We start from the raw sequence: 13,569 nt of genomic DNA, 5'->3' as shown, positions 1-13,569 counted from the left end.
GTAGAGTGGTGCTAGAACTAGGCTTGACCAGTGTCCTGTTCCCTCACAGAGCACTCTGGTTAAGGGTACCGCGGGCTTTGTGGAGGGGGCGACCCGGCCTCACGTCTACAACCTGCCGTTGCAGCCGGAGGAGCAGAAGTCCCTCAGGCTGCAGTTCTCCCCCAGCGGCAACCACACGGTCACCTCGCTGCTCATACTGAGGTACGGAGGAGCATCTGGTGGACTTCTCTCCATTTTCAGTAAACATCAGTGCCACTTAACGGTCAAATATCTTCAGTGCCGTTAGTTTCACTCTCGCGAGACAAAATGGGTTGCTGCATTCACAAAATTAAATTGGAGCTGTGTGGAATCGGGTACACTGAATGTATAGTATATTCTCATCTGATCTCTCATCTAATTTTAAAAGATTAAACTTTGCAGTACTTTCCCTAAAATCTAATAAAGGAATAACAAGCTAATTACCAACTATTATGTCGAAATGTTTGATATATTACTGGCTACTGCATACTTATCAATTGTGAGCAGAAAAATAAAGTGTTATCCAATTATTTCTTTATTGATCCCCCTCTCAACATGTCGTTCCAACCTGCCTGTATGGAAACACAAAGTGACGGACTCAGTATATGGTTTTTATGTCAGAGAACCCATGATCCATGTTTTTAACTCTTGAACCATTTTTTTTCCCCGTGTGTCCAGAAACAACCTGACAGTGGTGGACTTCCTCATAGTGCAGGGCCAGGGCTGCTACGAGAGGCTGAAGTTGGGGGGCAAGTATCCCGGTCCAGGGGGTTTCCTCCGCTTCAAGATGGTGGAGTCGCACCTCAAGGAATGCACAGACAGTACGCGTCTCCCTGGCTCAACACAGACAACTCAACATGCCTTAACGAATATTATTTGCGATGTCACTGCGTCTGAAATGTGACATTTTTTTGTTAATTTCTTTAGAAAATACGCCAAAAGAGCCCAACTTCACCCTCCGAAGGTCCTTCAAGATGGAGAACACCGGTCAGCTGCCCATTGACATCAAGTCCATCGAGATAAACGGCCGCCCCTGCGAGGGATTTGGTTTCAAAGTGCTCAACTGCCAAGAATTTTCTCTGAAACCGAACACCTCCCGAGACATGGTTGTCATGTGAGTTCACAAGCTCCCAGTGGTTTCCCATATCAGTGTAGTTCACCGAATTAACATTATTGACTGGAAATCTTTTGCGGTCCTCCACCCGCAGGTTCACACCAGACTTCACGGCCTCCCGGGTGATCAGGGAGCTGAAGCTGACCACGGCAGGGGGCTCCCACTTCCTGTTCTCCCTCAACGCCTCGCTGCCCTACCACATGCTGGCATCGTGCTCCTCCGTCCTGCCACGGCCCAACTGGGAGCTGGAACTGTACATCATCATCTCTGTCATCATGAGGTTCTAATTATTATTATTTTTTTGTGCTTTCTAGGGAGGAAGTGGTATAAAATGGGGAAACGCAGATTTACGACACATTTGACAGGTGTTTTTTGTGTAACTGATTTATGACGGAGCTGATGAGGAATGGTCGCCCGACGTGCGCTTTGTTCCCTGCAGCGCCATGTTCCTCTTGGTGGTGGTGACGGCCTACCTGGAGGCCCTGGGCATCTGGGAGATGTTCAAGAAGCGCGTGTGCTACGAAGCCTCCAACAACTCCATAGAGACGGGCAAACCTTTTGACCTCAGGGAAATTGTACGGCTTCAGAACAGCACCTCGCAGTACGTCTTCCCAACTCCTCACGAATAAATATCTAAATATCTGAAATGTCTAAAAGGCAGAAAGATAATTTTGGTGTAACTAGTATACACTATAAGACGAAATGCCAGCTTATTACTGCTTATCCGTCATATAACTAATATAAATTAAACGCATTTAATTGATATGATCCTTTTTTTTTTTTTTTTTTTTTTACCTTAATCACATGTGTACTTAGAGTAGCAAATGTTGAATTAATTCAATTACCTGAATTATTTCCTGAATTTCCTTCCGGGGATTAATAAAGTCTTATCTTATCCTTTGTTGACAGTTGTAGCAAGTTCATTAGAGAACTAACTTGATAGGATAAACTCTTACCAGCAAAGTAGAGACCTAGGTCCTCTCTAGTTTACGAGGCAACAGTTGTCTCGTTAAGTATTTGTGTTCTGCCAGTCATCAGTCAAACATCCTGCTTTTCCTTGAGCGAAATGAATTGCGAGTTCTAAAAATAGATGAACAAGATACAAACTGGTTCTGCATATCAGCTCTTGTACTCATGGGCATTGCATATTTTGTCACACTAGTGTACGAAACACTTAAAACAAAACAGTAACAGACTAACTAACAAACTAGCTATTTTGGAACAGGGCCTCCCAAGATTTGTTCATTTTTTAATTAATAGGTAATTGTATTACTTTTTGTATTGGATTCTTTGTGCCTTCCTCCTCCAGGGCTGGCAGCCGGAGCACCAGGGGGGGCCACAGCCGCTCCCCACCGCAGGCCCCCGCACCACCCTCCCAGCCGGGGCCCAGAGCGTCCGAAAGCAGTGCAGCGTTGCAGAGCCAGCAGGCCAGCCGCAAGACCCGCACTTCAAGCTCCAAGCAGCAGCAGCCGAGCTCCACCCCCGCCGCAGGCAACCAGCAGAGCACGTCCCCTCCCGCCAGAGGGTCAGGCCCCCCGCAGGACGTGCAGGAATACGGCAGCCTGGTGGAGGTCATGGACAAGGACCTGGAAAGACCGGAGCTCGCTGTCGAAGAGCTGGAGTCGACGGCTGGCGCTCAGGTCAAAGGTATGGACAGAAAATGTCATCGCTTATACACAAGCAAGATGGCTGACGTGAAACTACACAAAACTATGCATAGAACTCACAAGGATAAGTTCTAATAGCTGTATATCCTTTACGTATGTAGCTATGATTCTCCCCCTGGAGTTCCAAGCCTTCCAAGCTGGTCCCAGTGTTAATGCAGATTGGTTAGGTTGGTGCTTCATCCGTATTCCAGGAGCTAAAGGGAAGCTGCAGCGCAAGCAAAAGGTGCAGAAGAGGAAGGAGGAGGGGGAGAGCAGGCCAAAGCGGAAGACTCAGGGAGAGGAGGCGCCCATGGTGGACAACGACGACAGCTCCTCCACCACGACCGAGACCTCCAACACAGACACGGAGGCTAGCCTCAAAGAGGTACCGCCACCCTCACACGTGTAGAGCAGTGAAGACTCTACAGAGAACTCAACTGCAGCCTATTATTCATTGGAATATAGAGTATAGGAAAGTATGTCCACCTCTCCCTCAGTTACCACACCCATTCTCAATTGCATACCAAGCTCACAAACTAGTACTACTAGTACTTGGCTCCAATCCTGATATTTCTCCAATATTTGTGTGAAAATGCTGATAAATCTCAACCAGTCCAAAATGGGAAACATGTGCATCAGCATTTTCAATGCTTGCACGATAGGCACGTGTTTTGAATAATATGTGACAACATGTTGTAAGAGCATAATCTTATATTTTGGTCTGAAATCTCTTGAAAACTAACAAAAATATGGTCTGCTATGCAAGCGGATGAATAAGACTATAGAGCCTAAGAAAAGTGTTTCAAGATATTTATTTGTCACGTAGGAGCATACATATATGTAGTGAAATGACATTGCAACTCAGAGATTATGCACAGTAAGTATTAGAAGAAAAGAAAGAAACAGTCTTTATTTGTCACACGACACTCGACATGCTTGCACACACACACACATGCACATGCTTGATGGTGGCCGGTGAAATGGCTCCTCTGCTTTTGACCCATCCTGGCTTGTCCTTCCTCCGGGGGCACAGCCAGGAGCAGTGGGCAGCATACGTGGACGCGCCCGAGGACCAGGTGATAAGTGTCCATCGCTGGTCAGACGATGATGGGGGCATGTTTTTGGTGGGGGTCCTTACTGACGTGAGGTGGAGGAAACCCCATGTGAACACGGGGAGAACATGCAAACTCCACACAGAAAGGCTCCTGTTTTTGGAAGATAACCCGCCGGAGCACGGTGCCAACAGCGCCCCAGGCGGGAATCGAACCCAGGACCTTCTTGCTGTGAGGCAGCAGTGCAATGCACTGCGCCACCGTGCCACAGCTGTTGCAGTTGTGCATTGGTTTTTAATTGGAACACATTCCCTTCAGAATAAAGAGGAATCATCTCAGATCAAGATTTAAATGCTCATAATATGTTGCTCTAAGGCAAATTGTAGTTAAGTAGTTTGAATTTTAATAGGGTGGTGGTGGTTGTTGTTTTTGTTGTTGTTTTTTCTCCCCTTTAGGAGCCAGCCATAAAGAAAGGCAGATCGGTGCCACTGGAAAAGGAGAAAGAAGAAACACCAGAAGCCAGTGTAAAGTCCAAGAACAAAAAGCCAGCCAGTACAAAGGAGAAAAGCCAAACTTCAAGGTGAGCACCCTCTCCCCGCCTCTGTGTGTCCGATCCAGAGGAGCTTCCAAAGATCCAGTTTTTTTAATGTTCCTCACCTCCTCGCCTAATACATGTATTTTTTTATTTTCATTTTTTTATCCCTCCCGCTCCTCCAGTTCTTTGGAGCTGCCGTACGTCACTCCGCTGCAGAACAAACGCAAAGCCTTCGCCTCCAAGAGCGTGATGAACCAAGCGCCGGGCATCGCTTCACCAGCCAGCGGCAACAATGTTTTACCTTCCAAACCAAGAGGTCAGTCCTCATCGCATGCGTCATGTGTAAACCCCTTGCAGAAAGAGTGTTGCTACCCCATACTGCGTATTCAAAATTCTTCACTCAGTGATCTGTGCGTGGAAAGACTCAGGGGATAAGTAGACAGGTTCGAATTTGGGATGGTCAGCCATTGTCGTCCTCCCACTATTCTGGCTTGTGCTTATTGTTTGCTCGGGGATATTCTTTAGGTTTCTCTGTGCACAACAAGTGGAATCTAACAATAGATGAAGGAAAAATATTTAGTAAAAAAAAAAATAATATTCCAAAAGTCCCTCTAGTCCAATAGTCCATCCATGTGTAATTTGCTCTTGACAGCTTTTATATTTTAAATCGCATGCCAACAACTGGATGATCAACACACTAAAGGGCCAAACCCCGTTGTAACTAGTGGATCTGGCTATTTCAAATCCATAAGACGTGTAACGTCAGGATTATGAAGCAGATGTTCGATGAGCTCTAGTCTAGAATACTCTCAATTGTGTCGTTTCCCAATCAATCCCCCGTCTGATGCCGTTTCTGTCTGATGGGGTTTAGTGCCTCATGGGAAGCTGGAGGACCTGCGTCTCTCCCCGCTGGCCAAGCTCCTGCCCAGCGGAGCCAGGAGTAGCAGTGGCAGCAGCAGCGGGTCGGAAGGAGAGAACAACATCTCGCCACCGCCGGAGTGGGACTGTGTGCCTCTCTACAAAACCACCAATGGTGAGACTCGAGTCCACGTGCTGTTTGGAGGGTTGATTGCTCATATTGAATTAATAAGTGACCAGCCCGAAGTGCGGGAGTCCTATTGTTTTTGTTTGGATTACTATTAGCCTCCTAGCCTCCTCCTTCTCCTGTGAGTGTGCCTGGTGCTCAGAAACTGTGGAACCTGGACACAAAACTAATGAATTGTATCCGGGGCAGTCCAGATATGCTTTTTATCCAAGTGTGATGAACATCGGACCATATCTGTAGGAGGAGTTAGTAAAAAAAACGCAATGTTTTTCTGAATGAGCGAAAGAAACCAGACGTAGGGTAACGGAAGAAACTGAAAGTTTCAACAGAGGGACTGGAAGTAGTTGAGCGCTTTGTGACTTATCCAATTTGGTATGTTTTGGGGTCCACAGACCTGCCAACCTGCACACATTTTGTGTAACAACCACGCAATTCTTGTTCAAAATACGTAGGTACGAAATGCCAGCTGAAACTACCCCAAAAAAAATAAATATATATATATTACTGTAATTAAATGACGGAAATCAATCAATACAAAAAAAACCCCTACATTTATTCAGTATTTAAACTACATCTACGCATTGTTGTAAACTGACAGAGTGCACATAGGCAGAAGCACAGAGATACAGATCCGGGAGTGACAACCGCTGTTGGAACACCACCACATAGGAGGAGGAAGCAGCCCATTCCTGATAAACTCACAAACTAGGTGTTTTACTTCACTGTATTACCAGTAGACCAGTTCAACATTTAATTGAACCGTATTCTCCTTGAAACAAAGCGCAGCGCATTTTTAGCCACGTTTATAGGTATTGAACTGTATTAGCCTTTGAACAAAGAGTCGCGCATTAATTAACACAATTAATTGAACTGTATTCTCCTTTAACCAAAGCGCAGTGTGACGCACAACCACAACGCGACGTTATGTAGCAAAACAGCTTTTTAGCAAATCGTATAATGTTTCGCCGAGACAATCTCTGTTAAGGATAGGTGAATGCCACATGACTATAAAAGTGCACCTTGGAACGTAATTAACTTTTAGGGCAATATGGACACGAATACAATTATGTAAATACATAGCCTTCTAAGGAAAGTTGTCTTCCGTATCGTCAATCGAGATTGTACATTGTTTTGTCACAACTCGCAGTGCAGTGACGTCTAGGAGTTTCGCCGTCTTTCCAGCAGCAGGTGAATTGTTGTCACATTGGTGCATTTGCTGCGACTTACCTGGACCCTGTGCATTGCTGCCTGCAGCTTTATTTATGATTATCACACTGATGATTAATATTATTGTTCTCACGCATCGTGCTAAGGACAGGCATTATACATTTCCCAGCCTCCACTCTCTCAACTGCAAACAGCTGCAATCCAGTATCAATATATTTCCAAATATAATTTGGTATTGCAGTTGCACAAGCAGAAGGGTTGTTCTCAGGAAACCACCATAAAACATGTCTGAATTGAATTGATACACATATTCTAATGCAAGTATTTAAAAATGACTTCTGCTGTGTGTTTTTTTTTCTGTGTATGTGTCCACTACTGTGGGCTGCAGCGCGATTCGCTCCACATTTCTCCAAATCAAACTCTAGATATATTTATTTAATTTTTCGACGTTTCCGTAATTGAATGAAACAAAAGCCTGAAGCCCCGCCGTATCCCTCCTGACACTGCGGTGAAAGTCAGAAGAAACTTTTAAATGAGGCCCTGTAGATCTCATATGAGTGAATATTCAGCAACTGGATTGCTTATTTTTCACCTCAAGTTTGTTAAGAAACAGATTTGAATGGACTGATAAGGTGAAATCAGTAAGTTTACAGAGGGAACCAGAGTAAAGGTCAAATCCCATTGGCTCATAGAACTAGGGGCCACAGGAGGGTGGCTCCTCCCACTGAAACAACCTGGTTTTCAGACAGGGTGGATTGGATGCATATGCATAATCTGAGTGGTATTTTCAGAAAAGAACATTTGAAAATGTTTTGGGGACCTCAGATGTAAATGTACTTGGTCAAAATGAGCATAATGGGTCCTCTTTAACTATTTTATTATTTTTGTATTTTTTTTCTGTGCTTTTCTGATCAAAAAATGTATTACTGTAACGCGTCCGGACAATCAAACCTGGCTGTTACGGTAATTATGCACTTTATCTTTGCTGAGCTTAGTGTAAAATGGCAGAACACACAATGACGGTGCAAACAATATTTTTGATCTAAATGTTAATTTTAAACATTACAATAGAAAAGAGTTGTGAGGGAAAAGTATAGTACATGGTTGCACTGTCATTGTGTGTTTTGCCATTTTATGCTAACCTGAGCTAAACTGAGCTCAAGTGCATTCATTACAGAAGCAGCCATCTTTTATTTTTGGATTTTTTTTTTTTTTAGAAACGCACAGAAAAATAATAATGTAATATTAAAAACAACTAAGTGACCAATATAGTATGCCGTTTAAGTCACCTCAATAAAAGTATCGGTCGTAAAACTGAATCGCATATTAATCACAGGTGTGAATTGTGCCGGAGCAGATATTGACTTATCTGGAGGATGGATAGCTGGTGTTGTGTCAACGTGCACGTTTGGGCTGTGTGATCTGAACGCGGGGTGATGTCTCCCCAGCTGTGGACAGTCTCCAGCAGATCTCCATGCAAACCATGAACGCCGACCCCTTCCTGAAACGACCCATCGGAACTCCTCCGCCCTCCTCTGCCAGCCTGTCCAGCTTCCTCTCCCACAGCACCACGGCCTTCACACCCTGGTACAGCCTGAGCTCTCTGGAAGAACTTTTGTTTAGCAAGAAAGTATAAAAATGTTGACTACGCCAATAATAATTGTTCTTGTTTTACACTGTGCGCACCATGGACCCAGATTCCATTAGTGTAATATTGTTTAGCTTTCATATGTGTTAGTTGTCATTAACAGCCATTTTGCCCCCCCCCCCCCCCCCCCCTTCAGTGAAACCGCAACCAAGGTTCCTCTTGGCAGTAAAAGCAAACTCATCAAGTCAGTTTCGCTTCCGGGTCAAAATGGAAACCCCACCTTCGCTGCGGTGGCAGCAGGTTACGACAAGAGCCCCGGTGAGGACCATTAATTTCACCAATAATGCCCAATATTTTAATAGTTCAGCTGAATACTTTCCAGAATTTTCACTTGCTCAATAAGATAAGGTATTTTTCAGGGATTCTTTTAGTACCAAGACCTGTACAGAGGGAAATGGACATTAGTTGTGTTTCAGTAAAAACATACACCGATCAGCCACAACCACTGACGGGTGAAGTGAATGACATTGATCATCTAGTTTCAATGGCACCTGTCAAGGGGTGGGATATATGAGGCAGCAAGTGAACAGTCAGTTCTTGAAGTTGATGTGTTGGAAGCAGGGAAAATGTGAAAGCGTAAGTGTGGGAGTCTCTGCCCACCGGTAGGGGTTTAGGGAGGGAGACGGAGTGTTTCTGGCACTGGGGCGCCGACATGGTGTGACTTTTATTAAATTAATTGAACAGAAAGGCTCGCTGGCCAAAAGGATAAACAATAAATAGAACAGTAAGTCGGTGGTGCAGGAGGAAGGACAGCTTCACTGGCTCCTGGTCGGCTGACAAGCCCCCAGGTGCCGATCCCTCTCTGCAAGACAGACAAACATTTTTTTTTTGTCTCCCCGCCCCAGATCGGCCGAAGCAGGGTCGTGCGGGCGCGGGTTCGGCCGATTTGGGGCAGCTGTGCAGCCACGGGAAGGAAGCGACCCTGCTGTCTGCAGCCTTAACCACTCCCCTTGGTCCGCCACAATAAGGGTCCGAGCAACTTTGACAAGTGCCAAATTGTGACGGCTAGACGACTGGGAGAGCATCTCCAAAATGGCAGGTCTTGTGGGGTGTTCCCAGTGGTTAGTACCTACCAGAAGTGGTTCAAGGAAGGAGAAGCGGTGAACCGGCGACAGGGTCATGAGCGCCCAAGGCTCATTTATGCGCGTGTGGAGCAAAGTGTAGCCCATCTGGTCTGATCCCACAGAAGAGCTACTGTAGCACAAACTGCTGAATGCTGGCTATAGCAAGAAGTTGTCATCACACACAGTGCATGGCATCTTTCTGCATATGGGGCTGTGTAGCCGCAGACCGGTCAGAGTACCAATGCTGACCCCTGTTAACCGCTGAACGCGCCTACAATGAGCACATAGGCGTCAGAACTGGACTATGGAGCCCTGGAAGAAGGTGGCCTGGTCTGATGAATCACGTTTTCTTTTACATGTGGATGCCTGGATGCGAGTGCAATGTTTACCTGAGGAAGAGATGGCACCAGGATGCATTATGGGAAGAAGACATGCCGGCGGAGGCAGTGTGATGCTCTGGGCAATGTTCTACTGGGAAACCTTGGGTCCTGGCATTCATGTGGATTTTACTTTGACACGTACCACCGCCCTTAGCATTGTTACAGACCAAGTAAACCCCTTCAAGGGAACGGTATTCCCTGATGGCAGTGGCCTCTTTCAGCAGCATTATGCACCCTGCTAGCTGCAAAAATTGTTCGAGAATGTTTTCAACATGACAGAGTTCCAGGTGTTGACTTGGCCTCCAAATTTCCCAGATCTCAATCTGATCAAGCATCTGTGAGATGTGCTTGGGCCCCACCTCGCAACTTCCAGGACTTGGAAAGGATCTGCTGTTAACGTCTTGGTGCCAGATACCACAGGACACCTTCAGGGGTCTTGTGGAGTCCATGCCTCGAGCTGTTTTGATGGCATGGGGGGGTTACACACAATATTAGGCAGGTGGTTTTAATGTTGTGGCTGATCGGAGTGTATTCATAGCTTAGAAAAACTGCTCTGCCCGGGCTATGAATTTTCTCCAGTAGAACCTAATGAAGTGACACATGAGAGCGCCAGCCAAATCGCTGTCCATGCTGACACTCTGTCTTCCTGCTCCGTTCTCCACCTCCAGGGGGCAGCAGCTCTTGTCGAGGCTCTGTGAGTCGGACCGGCCCCACCCCCCCGGCCTCTCTGGACAGGGACTGCACAGAGAGGTGAGTCCAGCACGGGTCTACCTCCTGCTGCACCGGGGCCGTCTGGCCTGTGTTTATTTTGTGGAACACTATTATGGGGTTTTCCCCAAATCTTGTCAAATTTATGAACTGGAGGAAAAAAAAAACTGACGGGCAAAGCTTTATCGTATGTGCTCTGATTGTGAATTCCATGTATAAAATTTGCTGAACGCAGGAAACAAGTTGTTTTTTACTACCTGTTCACTTGCTGTTTTGTGTGCGTGCTCGTCAGCCCCGGACCTCTGAGCCCGATTGGCAACGGTAGAAGCCCCAGTATGAGCAATACGTTCTCAGCGTTTGGAACCAGCAACCTGTTCAACCTATCAGGAGGTGAGGAGGCGTTGGAGATATCGAAAACCGTCGTTTACTCTCGAACCACAGCGCCTCTCTTGACGTCTCTGCGTTTTTCCTCCAACAGTGTTCAGCGGCATGACGTCTTGGAGAAGCGCCGAGCCCCAGCAGAGCTGGATGGACTTTCGCCACATCACCCCTCCGCCGCCAACCTCCGCCGCCGGCTCCACCTCGGGCTCCGTGTGGCCCAGTGAGGCCCTGGAGCCGTGGCCCTCCAGCACCAGCTCTGCGGGCAGCGCCTCCACTGTAAGACACACACTAGCATCGCATTGGTTGAGCTAACGTCAGATGTTGCGACTTGAATAACATCCTCCTCCCCCTTCAGTCCATCCTGGGCAACAGCAGCCTGTGGTCGTCCAGCCCCCCGTTCAGCCCTTCCATCTGGTCCACCAGCGCCGACTCCTCCCCCCTGCACACCTTCTCCCCGCCCGCTCCCTCCCATCTGGCCGCCCTGATCGGCAGCTCGGACAGTGGGGGCTCGGAACCGTCTGAGGTGCCCCCCTCCACCAGCCAGCTAAGCCCCACCTACAACCCGTGGAGCATGTGGAGGCCAACGCTGGGCAGGCGGAGCTCCGAGCCGTGGCCAAACAACTCGGACAACGGCGCCAATTGAGTCACTCCCAAGATTCACTGCGTGTGTGAACTGTGTACTGCGTGCGTGTGTGTCTGTGTGTTTGTCCGTCTGTGTATTTGCGTGCAAGCATATGTACAACCATATGGCGTTGCCAGCCTCACAAATGGTTGTATGGCGTTATATTTGTTCCTCATTCCTGAGCGAGCAATGGGAGAATTTTCTCCGATAATTGATGTGTTTGCAAAATATACTTTTCTGCGCTCAAAATCTCCGTTTGCTCGCTCAGGAATGAGGCACAAATATAACGCCATACAGCCATTTGTGAGGCTGTGTCTGTCCTCGTGCTCTACAGCCGTTCTCTGCATACGATCTTGTTTCTCAATAACAGTATGATGCACAAGTCTGGTAGCCATGGTGTTGTGACCCCAGCTATCTAGGTTTCCATGACAACGGGACCCCAGCTAGCTGGGTTTTCATGGCAACCTGACCCCAGCTAGATAGCTAGCTAGGTTTCCATGTTATCATGACCCCGACAAGTTCGGTGTCCTTGACATGACCGCCAGCTAGCTAGGTTTCCATGGCGATGTGACCCCCAGCGAGGTAGGTTTCAATAGCGTCAGGACCAAAGCTAGGCGCGGTGACCCTATAGTGTCTGGACCACAGCCGACTAGGTTTCCATGTTGTGACCCCCACTAGCTTTGTATCCATGGTGTTGTGACCCCAACAAGATAGGTGACCATGCATCAGGATCACAACTCTTAGGGTTTCCATGGCGATGTGTCCACGCTTCGGTATTGGATGTACTGAAGGGACAAGCGTCTGCTTGAGAAGGGCAAAGCATGTGGACAGATGAGCCGCTTTCAGTGATAGGTTCCCTCTCCCTGCTGGTCCAGGTGCAGGCGTTATTCTACCTCCTTAGTGGTAATAGTTTGGGTACGACGCTCCTAGAGCCTTTTTATCCAGGAGCCAGTTCTACAAAGAAATAAAAGCAGGAAGGAACGTAGGCAAATTGACATATAACCTTTTCATAAGTTCACGGGAATCATTATTTATTCAGTTGAAGTTGACTTAAAGGAATGGCCGCATCGAGCTTCCAGATTTTCTGCAGTATTTTGTATGGCCCCCGCGCCACTTCAATAAGGGATTTCTCGTACACTTTTAATTTGAAAATCCTTGCCCCGTTCTTAGTGGTTTAATCAGAGGGTTAAAAATGTTGAGAATTTTAACTTTTGTCGGACTGGCACAGAGCTTTGTGTTGTTCTTTTTGCCGGCAGTTCTTCTGTTGACAGAACATTTAAGTGCAATCGTTGACGCCAAAAGAAAACTAAAGGGGGGAAGAGAAAAGTAAAAATCTTGACTTTAAAGTGAAGCCTGCTTTTATTGTGTTCTTACGTTTCACTTGTAAAAAGCTAAATATCAAAGCACCTTGTTTTTAATCCTGAGCTTTCTGTTGGACTATGAAGCATGCACTTCAGATTGGAAGCCTTCGCTGAAACAGAGGAAACTTGAATTATGAAAACAGTTTTTTTAGCTTTACGGTCGTAATCTCGAGAAACCAAGTCCTCCAATCTATTTTAAGTTTAGAATCCTACTTTCCAGGAATAATTCAATTGGTGAGAAAATGTTTAAGGTTATTTTTAAAAGTTGGCTCTTGGTTTTATTTGCAGGAAAAAAAAAAGTTGTCTTCACTTTTTACATTGTAATTATTTTTTTTTTTGTCAAACTCCCACAAATGTTCTGTTTCAGCGTCAGCCTCGCAGCTGGGACATTTAAATAAACCACATCAAACAAGCATATTTTTTGATTTGCTTCTTTAATATGTATATTTTGTTTAGTTCAGCAGGGAAACAAAACCCTCTGTGATCAGAATTGTTCACTGAAGGGATAAGTTGCTAAATTATTTCTCTACTGATGTAACAAAAGGTGCTTCATAGTCGAAATAAGTTACCGATGTTTGACCATTAAAAAAAAAAAAAAAAAAAAAAGGTAAGTTAGACTAAAACCTTCCTTTTCTATGTTTCCATTAAATATGGAGACATTTACTTCACCTTTTTAAGAAATATATAAAGCTAAATCATGTCTAATTTGTAGTTTTTACAGTAATTTTCCCCCGTTTTTCACCTTTTTAGTGAAATAATAAATGGGTTTGCTGGTCATTTTGAATGATGATTGTGTCATCTTAAAAATGGTACAGTCACTTCGCTGTG

General features: G+C 46.0%; 1 protein-coding gene across 3 annotated transcripts in view; it reads left to right on the top strand.

The window, feature by feature from the left end:
* LOC307247942 (transmembrane protein 131-like) overlaps positions 1-13,156 on the top strand; it is a gene marked incomplete at its 5' end in the record, with an annotated part of 42,108 nt that extends 28,952 nt beyond the window's left edge. For all 3 annotated transcript variants that reach the window (XM_080024098.1, XM_080024100.1, XM_080024099.1), the window contains 16 exons: positions 50-201; positions 697-839; positions 946-1,132; positions 1,227-1,412; positions 1,572-1,733; positions 2,442-2,779; positions 2,991-3,163; positions 4,286-4,410; positions 4,548-4,681; positions 5,237-5,398; positions 8,026-8,164; positions 8,362-8,483; positions 10,338-10,419; positions 10,670-10,767; positions 10,856-11,034; positions 11,114-13,156. In XM_080024098.1, the coding sequence (XP_079880224.1) occupies positions 50-201; positions 697-839; positions 946-1,132; positions 1,227-1,412; positions 1,572-1,733; positions 2,442-2,779; positions 2,991-3,163; positions 4,286-4,410; positions 4,548-4,681; positions 5,237-5,398; positions 8,026-8,164; positions 8,362-8,483; positions 10,338-10,419; positions 10,670-10,767; positions 10,856-11,034; positions 11,114-11,401 (2,670 nt within the window). In that variant the 3' untranslated portion in view covers positions 11,402-13,156. The remainder of the gene's footprint in view (positions 1-49; positions 202-696; positions 840-945; positions 1,133-1,226; positions 1,413-1,571; positions 1,734-2,441; positions 2,780-2,990; positions 3,164-4,285; positions 4,411-4,547; positions 4,682-5,236; positions 5,399-8,025; positions 8,165-8,361; positions 8,484-10,337; positions 10,420-10,669; positions 10,768-10,855; positions 11,035-11,113) is intronic.
* Positions 13,157-13,569: the final 413 nt, after the last annotated feature.

Source organism: Zeus faber, assembly GCF_960531495.2.
Source record: "Zeus faber genome assembly, chromosome: 2".
Classification (NCBI taxonomy): Eukaryota; Metazoa; Chordata; class Actinopteri; order Zeiformes; family Zeidae; genus Zeus; species Zeus faber.
Note: the sequence above shows the minus strand (reverse complement) of the source record. Positions and strands in the feature narration are given on the sequence as shown.